The sequence below is a fragment of the Lepisma saccharinum genome, chromosome 29, assembly GCF_977018435.1.
Source record: "Lepisma saccharinum chromosome 29, izLepSacc3.1, whole genome shotgun sequence".
In the NCBI taxonomy this organism is placed as follows: domain Eukaryota; kingdom Metazoa; phylum Arthropoda; class Insecta; order Zygentoma; family Lepismatidae; genus Lepisma; species Lepisma saccharinum.
Genome location: NC_139257.1, coordinates 41,039,816 through 41,053,178, shown reverse-complemented (window position 1 = coordinate 41,053,178; position 13,363 = coordinate 41,039,816). Strand labels below are relative to the sequence as shown.

Below are 13,363 nucleotides of genomic sequence, written 5' to 3'. Positions count from 1 at the left end.
GTAATTAATGGTTAAGTGGAAGAGAAGGCATTAATGCCTTAACTTCGCCATGTAAACAAAGTCGTAAATAAATAAGTAAATAAAAATAAATAAACACATGCTAATTTTTTCGATACCAGCTCACGCAGAACGCACCCCCACCCCCCTCCCGTCAACATCTTCGTTCGCGTCCTTTGGGGAATCCCTTGCGCCGACATTGCATAACACTGCCGCGTGATTTCTTGACAAGAGCGAACCCAATTTATTAGTGGACCGCCCAACACCGAAGACTTCTCTTCACCCGTTTTGCCATTATTCACTTTCGGAAAATCATTTTCCCACGTTTTCAAACGTGAATAACTCGGCAACAAAGCCGTTTCCGGAATTTCGTTACATGAACTTTCCCCCTCATTTTCACTCGTACAATCACCTCCCAAGCGTTGTAAACGAATTTACGAAACATCCTGTAGATATATATATATATATATATATATATATATATATATATATATATATATATATATATATATATATATATGTATACAGGGTGTCAAACTATGACAAAGCCACAGTTTCTATTGCTTTGCCCCCCCCGAGAAAATATCTGGGGACGCCCTTGTTCATATCAATGATGAGCAACTCTGCGAATGTATTGAGGGGATACCAAGATCTGATTTTTTTCAACTCCTATTTGCCATGGACCAGTAAATTCAATTCCTTATTCGCTGCACGTATTCATTTGTACGAGGGTCACTATTTATATTTTGAGCCTAACAATGAAAAAACAGGAATTTGGCATTGAAAACTGCTTTATTGTTTTTCGAAGCATTCTCCTTTATGGTCAATACACTTTTGCATTCGTTCGAACCATTTGTCAAAGCAGTTTTTCCAATCTTCTTGAGACACCTCCATAATATGGTTTTTGAACGCATCAACGGCGTCTTCCGCCGACGAAAATCGTTGTCCACGCAATTTATTCTTGACATTCGGGAACAAGAAGAAGTCATTGGGTGCCAAATCAGGACTGTACGGCGGATGACCCAACAATTCGATTTTTTGACTGTTCATAAAGTCGGTTGTTAGACGAGATGTGTGACAGCTGGCATTATCTTGATGAAGAATGATCCGACGGCGTTTGTTTGTTTTCCGTATTTGACCGAAGACCTCTGGCAAACAAATTCTTGCGTACCATTCAGAGTTGACCTTTCTACGTTCCTCTAAAGGCACAGTTGCCACATGACCAGTTTTCCCAAAAAAAACAGGCGACCATTTGTTTCGATGTGCTTCGAGCGCGAACCACTTTTGTTGGATTGGGTTCATCTTGAAACACCCATACAGTCGACTGCTGTTTACGTTCCGGCTCATATGCATATATCCATGATTCGTCACCTGTTACAATCTTATATACTGTATGTCTTTTGAAGCAGCACGATTGTATTTATTGAGCATTTGTTTGCACCAATTGACGCGAGCGTCTTTTTGAGTTTTTGTCAAATTGTGTGGGATCCAACGAGAACATACCTTTCTCACAGCTAAATGATCATGTAATATTTTATACAGGGTGGGCCAAAAGTCAGTTGACAGCATTGTCATAGGAAAGGCTGGTGTGTTGGAGGTCCACTTTGGCCACGTGTGATGTTTGAGGGGTGGGGCAAAGCCAAGGACACATGTGACCACCCCGGGCGCCATCTTGGAATCCGCCATCTTGATTGCAACTTAGGTTTCTTAAATGGAACCATAGGCATGTGACATATGATTTCCAATTGTTTTTTCGTCAGGAGTTCAGTGCCGCAAACAGTTTTGTCTTATCGTGAACCTTTTCCTAATTATGTCCTGTCTTTCCCTCTTTGTGTCTCCTCACAACACATGCTCGAAATGACCACCCTCGTGCACAATGGTTTGTGCCACACGCCTCTTCCAGTCCTCATGCACAGCCAGCAATGTCTCCGGACGCACAGCAGCACAAGCATTCACAATCCGCTTCACCAGATGCTGAAAATTCTGGATTTTCACGGCGTAAACCATGGCCTTGAGGTGGTCCCACAGGTAGAAGTCGAGAGGCGTGAGGTCCGGTTACCGTGGTGGTCATTCTACCGGTTCCCGACGCCCGATCCACTTCCCAGGGAACTGCTGGTCCAGGTAGTCCCGTACACAATGTCCGTAGTAGGGAGGGGCTCCATCCTGCTGGAAAAACGTTGGGTATGAACCGTCCTCCGACAAAACCGACGGAAAAATCTCCTCATCCAGCAGTCGTTGGTAGTGGTCGGTGTTCAGCGTGCCGTAGATGAAAAATGGGCCAATGATCCTCGTGCCAAAAATACCACACCATACCATAACCTTCTCGGAACCAACCATCCGCGATTCATCAATCCAGTGAGGGTTGTTGTCACTACAGTAACGGTGGTTTTGTTTGTTCACTTCTCCGTTTACGTAAAAAAGTGCCTCATCGGAGAACAACACCTGCAAGGGGAGTTCCGGGTTGGTCTGCAGTTCCTCCGTTGCCCATTCGGCAAACTGTACCCGACGGTCAGGATCGCCCTCTGTCAGATGCTGGTGCATCTGAATTTTGTATGGGTGCCACTTGTTAACGGCAAGTATCCTCCGTATGGACGTTCGGCTAACTCCAGATTCAAGGACGATACGTCTGGTGCTACGTTGGGGGCTTTTGGAGAAGGATGCGAGGACAGCGACAGTGGTTGCCTCATCTGTTGACGTTTTAGGGCGACCACTGCGTGCTTTATCGGCCACAGATCCCGTCTTTCGGAATCTGCTGATGAGTTTGGCCACACCATTGTGGGAAATGGGCTCCCTATCGGGGTGCAATGCATTAAACTCTGTGGCCACCACACGCGAGCTCCGATTTCCACACATGAGGATGATCTACACACGTTCTTCGGTCGTCAGCACCATTATTTAGTCGGTGATACTTACAAAGATAAAACAGGCCATAATTAGGAAAAAGTTCAAGTTAGGACAAAACTGTTTGCGGCATTGAACTCCTGACGAAAAAACAATTGGAAATGATATGCCACATCCCTATGGTTCCATTTAAGAAACCTAAGTTTCGTTCAAGATGGCGGATTCCAAGATGGCGGCCGGGGTTGTCACATGTTTCCTTGGATTTGCCCCTCCCCCCCAAACATCATATGTAGCCAAAGTGTACCTCCAACACACCAGCCTTTCCTATGACAATGCTGTCACCTGACTTTTGGCCCACCCTGTATATGCTGGTGGAACTAATGCCTATGGTTGCCTCAATCTCACAGTATGTCACATGACGATCTTGCAGTATTAGGTTTTGCACAGGATCAATGTTTTCTTGAACATCAACTGATTTTGGACGACCTTCGCGAATCTCGTCGGTGAGGGAATGGCGGCCACGATTAAATTCGTTGTACCAGCGTTTCACAGTGGCAAAGGATGGGGCTTTATCGCCAAATGTGGAAGTAAGTTGATCGATGCACTCTTGTCTTGATAATCCACGTCGAAAATCGTAAAAAATCATCGCACAAAAATGTTCACGAGTTAATTCCATTTTATTGTTGTCGCGCAATCTCCAAGGCAACATACACAACACAAATGAAGCTATTGACAAAACATTTGAAGTACGTTATGGTCAATAATGCCAGACGATTCCGTGCAAACGTCAAATCGCGCCTAACTTCAATCAGTGTTGCCAAGGCTCAAAATATAAATAGTGACCCTCGTAACTCATGCAAAATGGCGGCGTTTAGGGGGCAGTTGCACCCTCTTTACCGCCACCCTTTGACCTCATAGTGCTACGCTTTGTCTACCGAGAGAAAGTAAATTGTCACCTCGTTACCCCATGTTTGGCACCCAATCACCGCTACTGCTCATGTATGTCACTGATTTGAAATACTTTTTTTCTTGTAAATTTCCTGGTCACAACTAGTTGTATTTCATTGGGGTTTCGAGGATCCCTGTGATAATGACTAAATTGAATAAATACATTAAGAATGGAAAAAAATAGATGTACGCTGAATCCTTATGTGCCATTAAACTTAGGTTGTCTGTGGAAAAGATGTCTACATAACTAAAGTAAAACATCGCAGTTACACATAATACTGGCGATATTTGATTGATTGATTGATTTAGTTTATTTTACTTCGCGTTTTGTGCCTCTTGGCTAATTTGCGAAGATGGGGATGAGTGATGAAATGATGAAATTGATGAATGGACATTCACAAACAACCAAGCCCGACCGGGATTCGAACCCGGGACCCTTGGCGTCGCAGCGCGATGTGCTAACCACTCGACCACAGGGTCGGGCACTGGCGATATTATTGTCCCTTCCAAAACATTGTACTTCGTCGGGACAGGTAGTGCACAAATAAGTGTGCCCGCAGGATTTTTTCTCAGGGGGAGGGGACAGATCATAGAAAATTTTATTATTGTTATTATTATTGCTATTAATTTTGTTATTATTATTATTACTACTACTACTTTACAAATCATAAAATTCAAATTGAATTTTGGCATTGTATACAAGTTCAGACTCGGGTCTACTATTTAGACAGAAATTGGATTCGCATTGCTTCCTTTCAATAAACATCTATCACTTTGTTGATTAACAGTTCCTTTCCTTTTTGCACTTTTTCACAATGCACAGATATCAATCAGAGACCGCTTAATCTACAGTCCTTCATGGTACCTCTGGTCCATGGTTTTACGTGCCGAAGACTACTGCAAAATAATAATAATAATAATTGCTGTAACTTACTGCCTGTAAGTCACAGAAATCAATATTTACCTTGTGAAAAAATATAGCAACAATTTCACCTTTCGAATTACACTAATTCTATCCAGAAATCTCAGACGGGGTAAGTGACGCTGAGGTGTTCACCCATCAGTGTGAACCAGGCAACCAGACGCCACTGACGTGAGTACATCAAAGCACAGTTATCTACTTCTTTGTTTCTTCCTTAGGCATTCGTCTACGTATCCACTGCCTACGCCCATTGCGAGCACATGCTGATTCAGGAGTGTTTTTACCCGTCCGAAAGCAACTACAAAGCTGTAATGAAATGTCTGGATCCCTTGAGCGATGACCGAGTGAATGAATTGACACCGACGTAAGTTATGAGAAACTTGTCTCTAGGAGTATAACTACAATTAAGAGTGCAAACGTACACTGAGAAGTCAGTAAATAAGTCACAAGTGATTACGTAAAGAATCACTAAAACAAATGCAAACTTAAAAAGCAATCCCCTTATCTTTTAGACAATCCCCTCCATTATTGATGCATTTATCCCATCGCTTTACCAGTGCCGCGAATACCAAAAAGTCCCTTCTCAACCTTTTCTTCACCTTGGCACCCATTGTGAGTACATTTTACGAACTCGAATATTTCCATATCAATAGCACACACACACAATAAATATAGACATTCGTGTAATATATAAACACAATGCAAGTGTGAAACACACAGAACATTACAATATAACAAACCACAATTTAGAAATATTATAATAATATTAATTCAGTTTTAGACAAATACACTCGCTAATTACACAAAACACTATTTCCTCAAACAAAAACTATTTATGACAACAAAGCAATATATATATATATATATATATATGTGTGTGTGTGTGTGGGGGGGGTGTAATAAACACCGTGTTTAAAAACTTAGCCAAAATGTTAACTTACACTAAGCAAAATTTTTAACCAACTCATAAATAATAATAAGTGAAACACTCATATTAAAATGATAATATAAAATAGTAACTAATTTAACTTCACAATTTCAATAAAGGTCTATTCCAAATATTTTCTGATGATGGAGGCTGGGGTATATTTAAGGGCATATTAGGTTTATTATTCTTATCCAGATACCAGAACATGTGGAACATCTAAATTTCCAAAAAGGTCTGTTTTGACTTTTGAATGCCAGAACAAATAGTAATTATGCAATCCTAACATATTATACCATGTAGGCTAGATTGTATTATGTTTTCATATTATATCATTGTATTACATATTGCATAATACAATGTAATACAATAATGCAGTGCGTTCGTTTTGGCCGAGATAGCGCGTGACATGACGCAGATGCCGGCATTTTCGTCCCGTAACGTCGCGCTTATTTACGCACGTAGATGATTATATTTCTATTGCATACCGAGTACTAACCTGTGTTATGAGAGTTATTCAAAGTTGTTCACGCGCTATCTCGGCCCAGAGCCAAAACGAACGCACTGTATTATTGGATTATATTGTAACTAATAGTTAAATAAATTGAGCACAAAAAAACGGAGAAAACTTACGCCCTGGTATGTATTTATAGGCAAGGGGGCATCAAGCGCCTATTCCTCAATGTATGCGGGTGGAAGGGGCTCTTTCAGGAGGTTCGCGCCCTTAAAAAATACAATTTCAGTTGCAGCGATGTTAATATTAACCTGCCTGTCAGATTGAATCACACTTTCCACTCTCCGCACATCTGGTACCAACTCAACGGAATGACCCGCTCTACCTTATAAGCAACTTGAGAGAATTTATCAACTCAAATGTGTACTAATTTATGTGACGAACACTTCTGACAGTAAACATTAAGAATGATCCCCCCCCCCCCCCAACAACCTTTAGAAGATATCTCTGCCAACAGAAACGAACCAAGCCGTGTTCTTCTTCGGTTGCACAGAAAATTCCTCGAGTATGTTGCCGAATTGCCATGTTCGATACTAAACTACGTCTTCATCTGTTACTCAAAAACCTGTCTGTGACATATTTACTGACTTTCTCTTGTATATTTAGTGGCGCTGATATTTTCCTGGCCCTTGGCTTATATACCACCATATGCACAACCAAGTTATATACACGTTGCCTGTCTATAGACCCATCATGTTGTTCGCAGACGTCTGTTCTCAGAAGTACATGACCCACATATAGTTTAAATGTAACGTATTTTTCTACATGCTGTAGGGTATATAGCGGTTGGGTTCAATTGTGGCTCATGGGATATAAGGTGCGACTATATGCACACAAAGCAAATTACATATGAACCTCATGGGTCGGAATTGTCGTGTTTGTATTGTTTTCAATACGAAGAAGCAATACATTTATTGTTTTAGGGAAATTTCAATTCTCTAAATTTAAAAACAGCACACAACAATATATTTCTACATATGTATATCATTGTACTTATTTGTCTTGCAGAATACTTCGCATAACTTTCAGACTGCACTCAATGTATATCAAATTAAATTATCATAAATGTAACAATATGTTAAAGGTTAATATACATTGCAGATAATTGTAGAAATATTGCAGATTTACACGTGCACCATACAATGGCTTTGGACTGTGATGTAATATTATAATAGTATTAATAATAATGGCATGGATGTGGGTCATGGACTAGGGACTCAATTTATACAGACATAATTATATGAGCCACACATTGTTCATGAGTCCTGATGGTGCAGTACACCAAGTGGTACTATACTGAATTTTTCTTTGTTTAAATTTGTCTTATACATTGATAGTTGGATGCCTGCTTGGATGTAATTTGAAAACATAGTATTATGTCGTGGGCAGGCAACTTGATAATATTAAACTTTCAAGTAATTTTTGGACCATGTAAAGAACGTGAAGAGAGACCTTAGCCTCCATTCCAAAATAACCTCGAAACAAATTCCTGTTGGTTGTACTAGTACAAACCAAACAGTCAAGATATATTTTTCTAGATGAGTGAAGTGATTTGATATGATTTTAAAATATTTTCTGTAAATGCACATTGTTGTTGTGTGTGTGCGATTGAAATCTCAAGAAATGCATAAAATAATTAAAAGATGAAACTGTATTTTGAAACTTGTGCTGCAAAGTATCAATTGGTATCGTATTATTATTATCCAATTCACATATATTAACATAAAAACGTGTGATATTTTCTTATCGTAAATTTCATCATGTTTCGTAATAATTTGATACCTCATATTTACAGGCTAATACAGGGAAAGCCAAACACGTATGTTTACTCTAAGGCGATGGCAGAAAGCATTTTACAGGAGTATTCCAGTGTTTTGCCCATTGCTGTGTTCAGACCCTCCATAGGTACGTGTTTTTGCAATGCTTGACATAATCCAATAAACTCAATGTTTTGCTCAATGATGCTTTGTATTAGGGATGGTACAGTGGGATCTGTGAGTATTACCGTGTAAATTGTCCATCACCATGTTCGTGACCCAATAAGAGTTTCAAGAATTAAAAGAAAGCTCAAAACAAGCTGTTGACAACATCTGCACCGGCACACATAAAAATCCATCGCTTAAAAACACATAGGATGTAACAGAAAAATTAATGCAAATAGTCATGGACAATGTGCGCGGTAATACTCATGGATTCCACTGTACAGGGACCGTGACGTTCTTGTGAAAATCGAGACTTCTCAACGTGGCACCAAGAATGAGACAACTTTCTGTGTCTTAACTTTGGTATTATATGTGCAAATTTTACACAAACAAATTGGCTTTTACTGTGTGACTTCTTGTTTTTACTGGAAGGAAAGTTGTTAAGATTACATGTCTTGTCCTACTTAAGTGAGTTGATTAAGGGTTAAAGCACTTTGGACACCAGAACGTCGAGGTTGTTTGCTTTTCAACTCACGGTTAGTGTACAAGGGTCGTTCAAGGTTGACCAAGACTTTTATTTCTAGACAGACCTCGTATATACATAGAAGCACCAATCTATGTCAGTTTTTTTTTACAGTATCCCCCCTGAACATCCAAACACCGTTGCCATCGTTGTAGAAGTTCCGTGATGCCTTTGGCGTAGAAAGAAGTAAGTTGGTGTCGTAACCACTGCAGGACAGCGTTCTTGAGTTCCTCATCTGCCTCAAGTGCGTCCCGCCCAAATGCTCTTTAAGAGCCCCAAACAAGTGGAAATCACTGGGGGCTAAATCTGGACCGTGTGGTAAAACCTCCCAGTGCAAGTTGGCCAGTGTAGTTTGAGTCAAATGGGTCGTGTGAGGCCTGGCATTGTCATGGAAAGAATGACATGTTTCGACAACATTCCAGGTCTTTTCTTCCGAACGGCCCCACGTACAGCACCGTGAAGCATGTTGAGTAATACTGGGTATTAATTGTGGCACCCGTCTCCAAACAATCCACATAGATAATACGTTTCATGTCCCAGAAGACAGTTCCCAAAATCTTACCGGCAGACGGCAGACCCTAATCACACTCCGGAGACCAAACGAAGCACCATGCTACCAAATCCCGCCCTTCATTGAACTGTTGATACCATTCGTACACTCTTTCGCATGACAGTGTTTGTTCACCATACTGTGCTCGCAGCCTACGCCAAATTTCAGCAGGTTTCACCTTTTCCTTTACGAGAAATTTCATTATACACCTCTGCTCCACAGCAACAGATACACTACTTGCCGCCATCTTTGTTTACACTACTGCGTATGCGCAAAATGCGTCGCAAAGGATCTTGGTTACTCGCAAGGAATCATGGTCTGTTCTGCCGAAGTAATGCAGCGCTACATTGATTCATTAATATTATACGCACGAAAGTCTTGATCAACCTTGAACGAACCTTGTACAACTAGCGAAGACAATGCAATTTTACAGAGGGGGGAAGACATAACTGTCACACCAGGATTCAAATACATATATTTTCTTCCAGTGAACTTAGAAAGTATACATATTTAATAGCGGAGGCTTTTATGACTAATAATAAAAATTACAGTAGTCTGTAAAGATGAAAGTTGAAACTGGCTCATCTTTTTTTTGCCACGATTGAAATGAGATGTATTATTTTTTGGAAAAGCACATTCAAAAGACGGACTATAACAAATCGCAAAAAAAAAATCCGTTCTAAGTCTCTCTCTCTCTCTCTCTCTCTCTCTCTCTTTCTCTCTTGTTGGTGACCAAATTTTAGAGATTGAAAATCGACTCTTGAAGTAGAATTTCGACTCACATTGGATCCAAATTATTAAATACTCCCAAATTATTTCAAATTAAGATTTCTACCACCCTTATCTACGTATATACTATTGAAACTAATGTTGAATGAAACTGTGTAATACGAGGGACATTCCGAAAGTAAGTCTCATCATTTTTTTTCACACGGAAGCTGTATTACAAAGTGAGAAAACACATTGCCATAACAAAAGACAATCTTTCCTGAATTCACGATGGGATGAGCGAGTGCAGAGGAGCGATGGTGCATGCGCAGAGTGCGGAAGAATAGAGATAAGCAGCAGACCGACATGGGAGAGCTTGAATCATCCGGCCTACAGCCCCGATCTTGCCCCATCAAACTTCCACCTTTTTTCCTGCGTCGAAGTCAGCACTATCGGGACGTCACTTCGGAAGCAACGAAGAGGTGCAACAGGCTGTGAAGAACTTCCTTAAATCGCTGGGCACCGATTTTTACCAGGAGAGTTTCTTGAAATTAATTTCATGGTACGACAAATGTATCAACGTCGGTGGCGACTATGTGGAAAAATAGCCAAAAGATTGTATTTTGTTATGACATTGTATTCTTCTGTTTGTAATAAAGCTTCCCTGTGAAAAAAATGACAAAACTTACTTTCGGAACGTCCCTCGTATTTCACCAACTAGCCATCGTAGAAAACGCTAATGTTTTTTTTAATATTTTTAAAATTTATTATTATTATTATTATTATTTTCAGTTTTAGGAACATTTCGTGAACCAATGAGAGGTTGGATCCAGAACGCCAGTGGCCCGACGGGGTTGATTATTGGCTGCTGGATGGGTTTGATACACACTGTTTTATGCCATTCAGAACTCAGGGTCGATTTCGTGCCAGTCGACATGGCCGTCAATTGCTTAATTGCTGCCGGTTGGAAAAGAGGAACTCAAAGGTAAGTAAGTTACTACAGTGTATCGTAACACTCTATAACGAAAACGTTACAGTAATTGTTCAAAATGGCTGCCCCCAGCGTCGATGCAAACAAGATAGCATCGCAAGAAGCTCTATCGAATCTGCTGTAACCAGAGGCGTCTCGTGAACGCATGCTGTGCATGCTGCGCATGCGTTAATTGTGGGAAAAAGGACAGCTTCTTCTGCGACGACATTCATGAGCGTTTCTACATTCTAATGTCTAGGATAAGTATTTATTTTACACGAGAGCTCTGAACTAAGCTTATGTTACATTTCTTGGATCTGAAGTGACGCATGCGTCAATTGTGCGAAAAGAATTATTACTTTCTTTCACTTCAGAACGTACAACTAGATTGTGCCAAACATGTTAGAAATATAGCTATATTAGAAACTTTTAATGTCAGTTGAGAAAATTTCCATATCATATTGGTATGACCAAAATGAATTGGGAAATTAATTATATATGTTTTTGACATGATAATTCCAATTTATACATTTTACTCACATACGGATTGTATTTTCATTTTATTTGGAACTCATGAGAAAATGACTGAATCTTGAGAAAAAAGTACTGATTATCGCAAAATAAATTCTAATAATATTATCACATATGTAAGGAAGGCTTATAGGCACCAATTGTCAATGTTCAGTTGCATGTTCGATAAAGGTAATATATAGTTAAAATCCAACATGGCTTACGTTTCTCAAAATGGACAATTTTTCTGAAGTGGAAAATTTAGGAATTTTCAGGATACGCTCAAGGACATTTGAGGAACACATCCCATAAGATTTCATGTTGTTATTACAGTAAAACCTCGTTAATCCGGACTAATAGGGGGGATAAGTTGACCGGTTTAACGAAAGTCCGGATTAACTGATATAACCTAAAAGAACAGTAGAAAGTGCATTAAAACTCCGTTTATAGCAACCAGTACAGTACAAAGTCTGCGGGAAACAGAATTTCATCAGTGGTTGTCTGCCTTTTCTTTGGGAAGTTCTCTTGTTGACTTCTAGCCACATTTAAAACCTTGCATTCTGCTTTTTTTTGGCCTTTTGCCTGTCCGGATTAAGCGAAGTCCGGCTTATCGGGGTCCTCATTAATGAGGTTTTACTGTACTTGTATTTTCTCCGGGTGAAGATCTAAAATATTTCACCGTTAACGAAATTCAAAAGGAAACGGTGTTTACCATGACAAGCTGAGTTGAATTATTTGTACAGTATCTTTAATCATTCATTATAAATATTTTGATTTCCTGGTTACGTCTTTCAGATCAACAGATGATTCCTGTGAGTTTTATAACTTCGCTTGCGGCACTGCCACCGCCTTATCGTGGAACAATGTATCCGAACTCGGATATAATTATATAGTTAATAATCCAATAAGGTCGGGAGTCTTTTTCCCTGCTAATCCGAAGTACCGCAAAAGTGTTCTAATGTACTGGGTAGACGTATACCTGTACCAGATGATTCCCGCCTACATAATGGACTTAGTGGCAGTGTGGCTCAGGAAACAAAGAAGGTAATCTATTTTCATAGTTCCTGTTCAACAAAGTTGCAGAAATTTTAAGAGATTTCCTTCGGCCCGCTGTAGACAAAAGCATAACATTTATGCCATGACCAAAATTCTACCGTGTAAAGTGAAAACTCTTATGGCATTTCAGATACCATGGCATTTCTCAAGGATAGAACTCCCGCCCTATTTCCGCAGCATAACCAATCAGAAGCGAGCTCTAGGTCACGAGTGCAGTTGTAATGGCGGCCGAGTGAGATGTAAACAATTCATCACTTCACATGTTTAAGAGTCGATAACTCTTCAACCGAGAGGAATAACACATCCTATGAAAACATATTAGGTTCAAATCAATGGTACTGCTTAAATACATATTTTATAGCGTATACAGTATACGCATGTAAGAATAAATTAGTAGTTTCATTTGTGGCTTTCGTGCTGTATATTTTATCTCTAACGTTCTCTGCACGCTTCGCTTCGCAATCGCAAATGCTAACCAGAATGTTACATGAAATGCTTCTGCTTAAGGTAGTGCCATAAGAAATGCTACACGATTTTTTGGAAGTATTTGTGCTAGCAAAAATGATAATGGAAATGCTTCTGTCTAAAGCTGGCCTTATTTAAGTAGTTCTAGGAACACTGACAATCTTTTCAGGGACGTCAACTGTCCCGCATTTGAAAATGACAATTATTTCCCGGCTGTTTGACGTCCTTGAATTCCTGTATCATCAACTTTTCTTTTACTAGTGTAGGTTCATCGTGAGACGGATATTAATTTCAGTCCCGCTTCCCCACCTCCTTGTGACCATTTCCTCCCCTGCACTCAGTCTACTTTGTAGAAGGTACATTTAAACCTACAACGTATCAATAAACGCTGTATAAAAATCTTTATTACTAACTTCGTTGTCCGTACGTGGGTGCTGTTGTATGTTCTGTCCAACGTATTTAGTTAATTAAAGATTGTCATATGTAATTGTATTTTTCTCATTTTACGTCGG

At 39.8% G+C, this 13,363-nt stretch overlaps 1 protein-coding gene across 1 annotated transcript in view; it reads left to right on the top strand.

Moving 5' to 3' along the window:
- The window catches only part of LOC145981250 (putative fatty acyl-CoA reductase CG5065), a 44,377-nt gene that overhangs the window by 19,989 nt on the left and 11,025 nt on the right, over positions 1-13,363 (top strand). The window contains exons 4-7 of the mRNA XM_083114401.1: positions 4,927-5,072; positions 7,943-8,052; positions 10,643-10,835; positions 12,126-12,374. Coding sequence (XP_082970527.1) covers positions 4,927-5,072; positions 7,943-8,052; positions 10,643-10,835; positions 12,126-12,374 — 698 coding nt within the window. The remainder of the gene's footprint in view (positions 1-4,926; positions 5,073-7,942; positions 8,053-10,642; positions 10,836-12,125; positions 12,375-13,363) is intronic.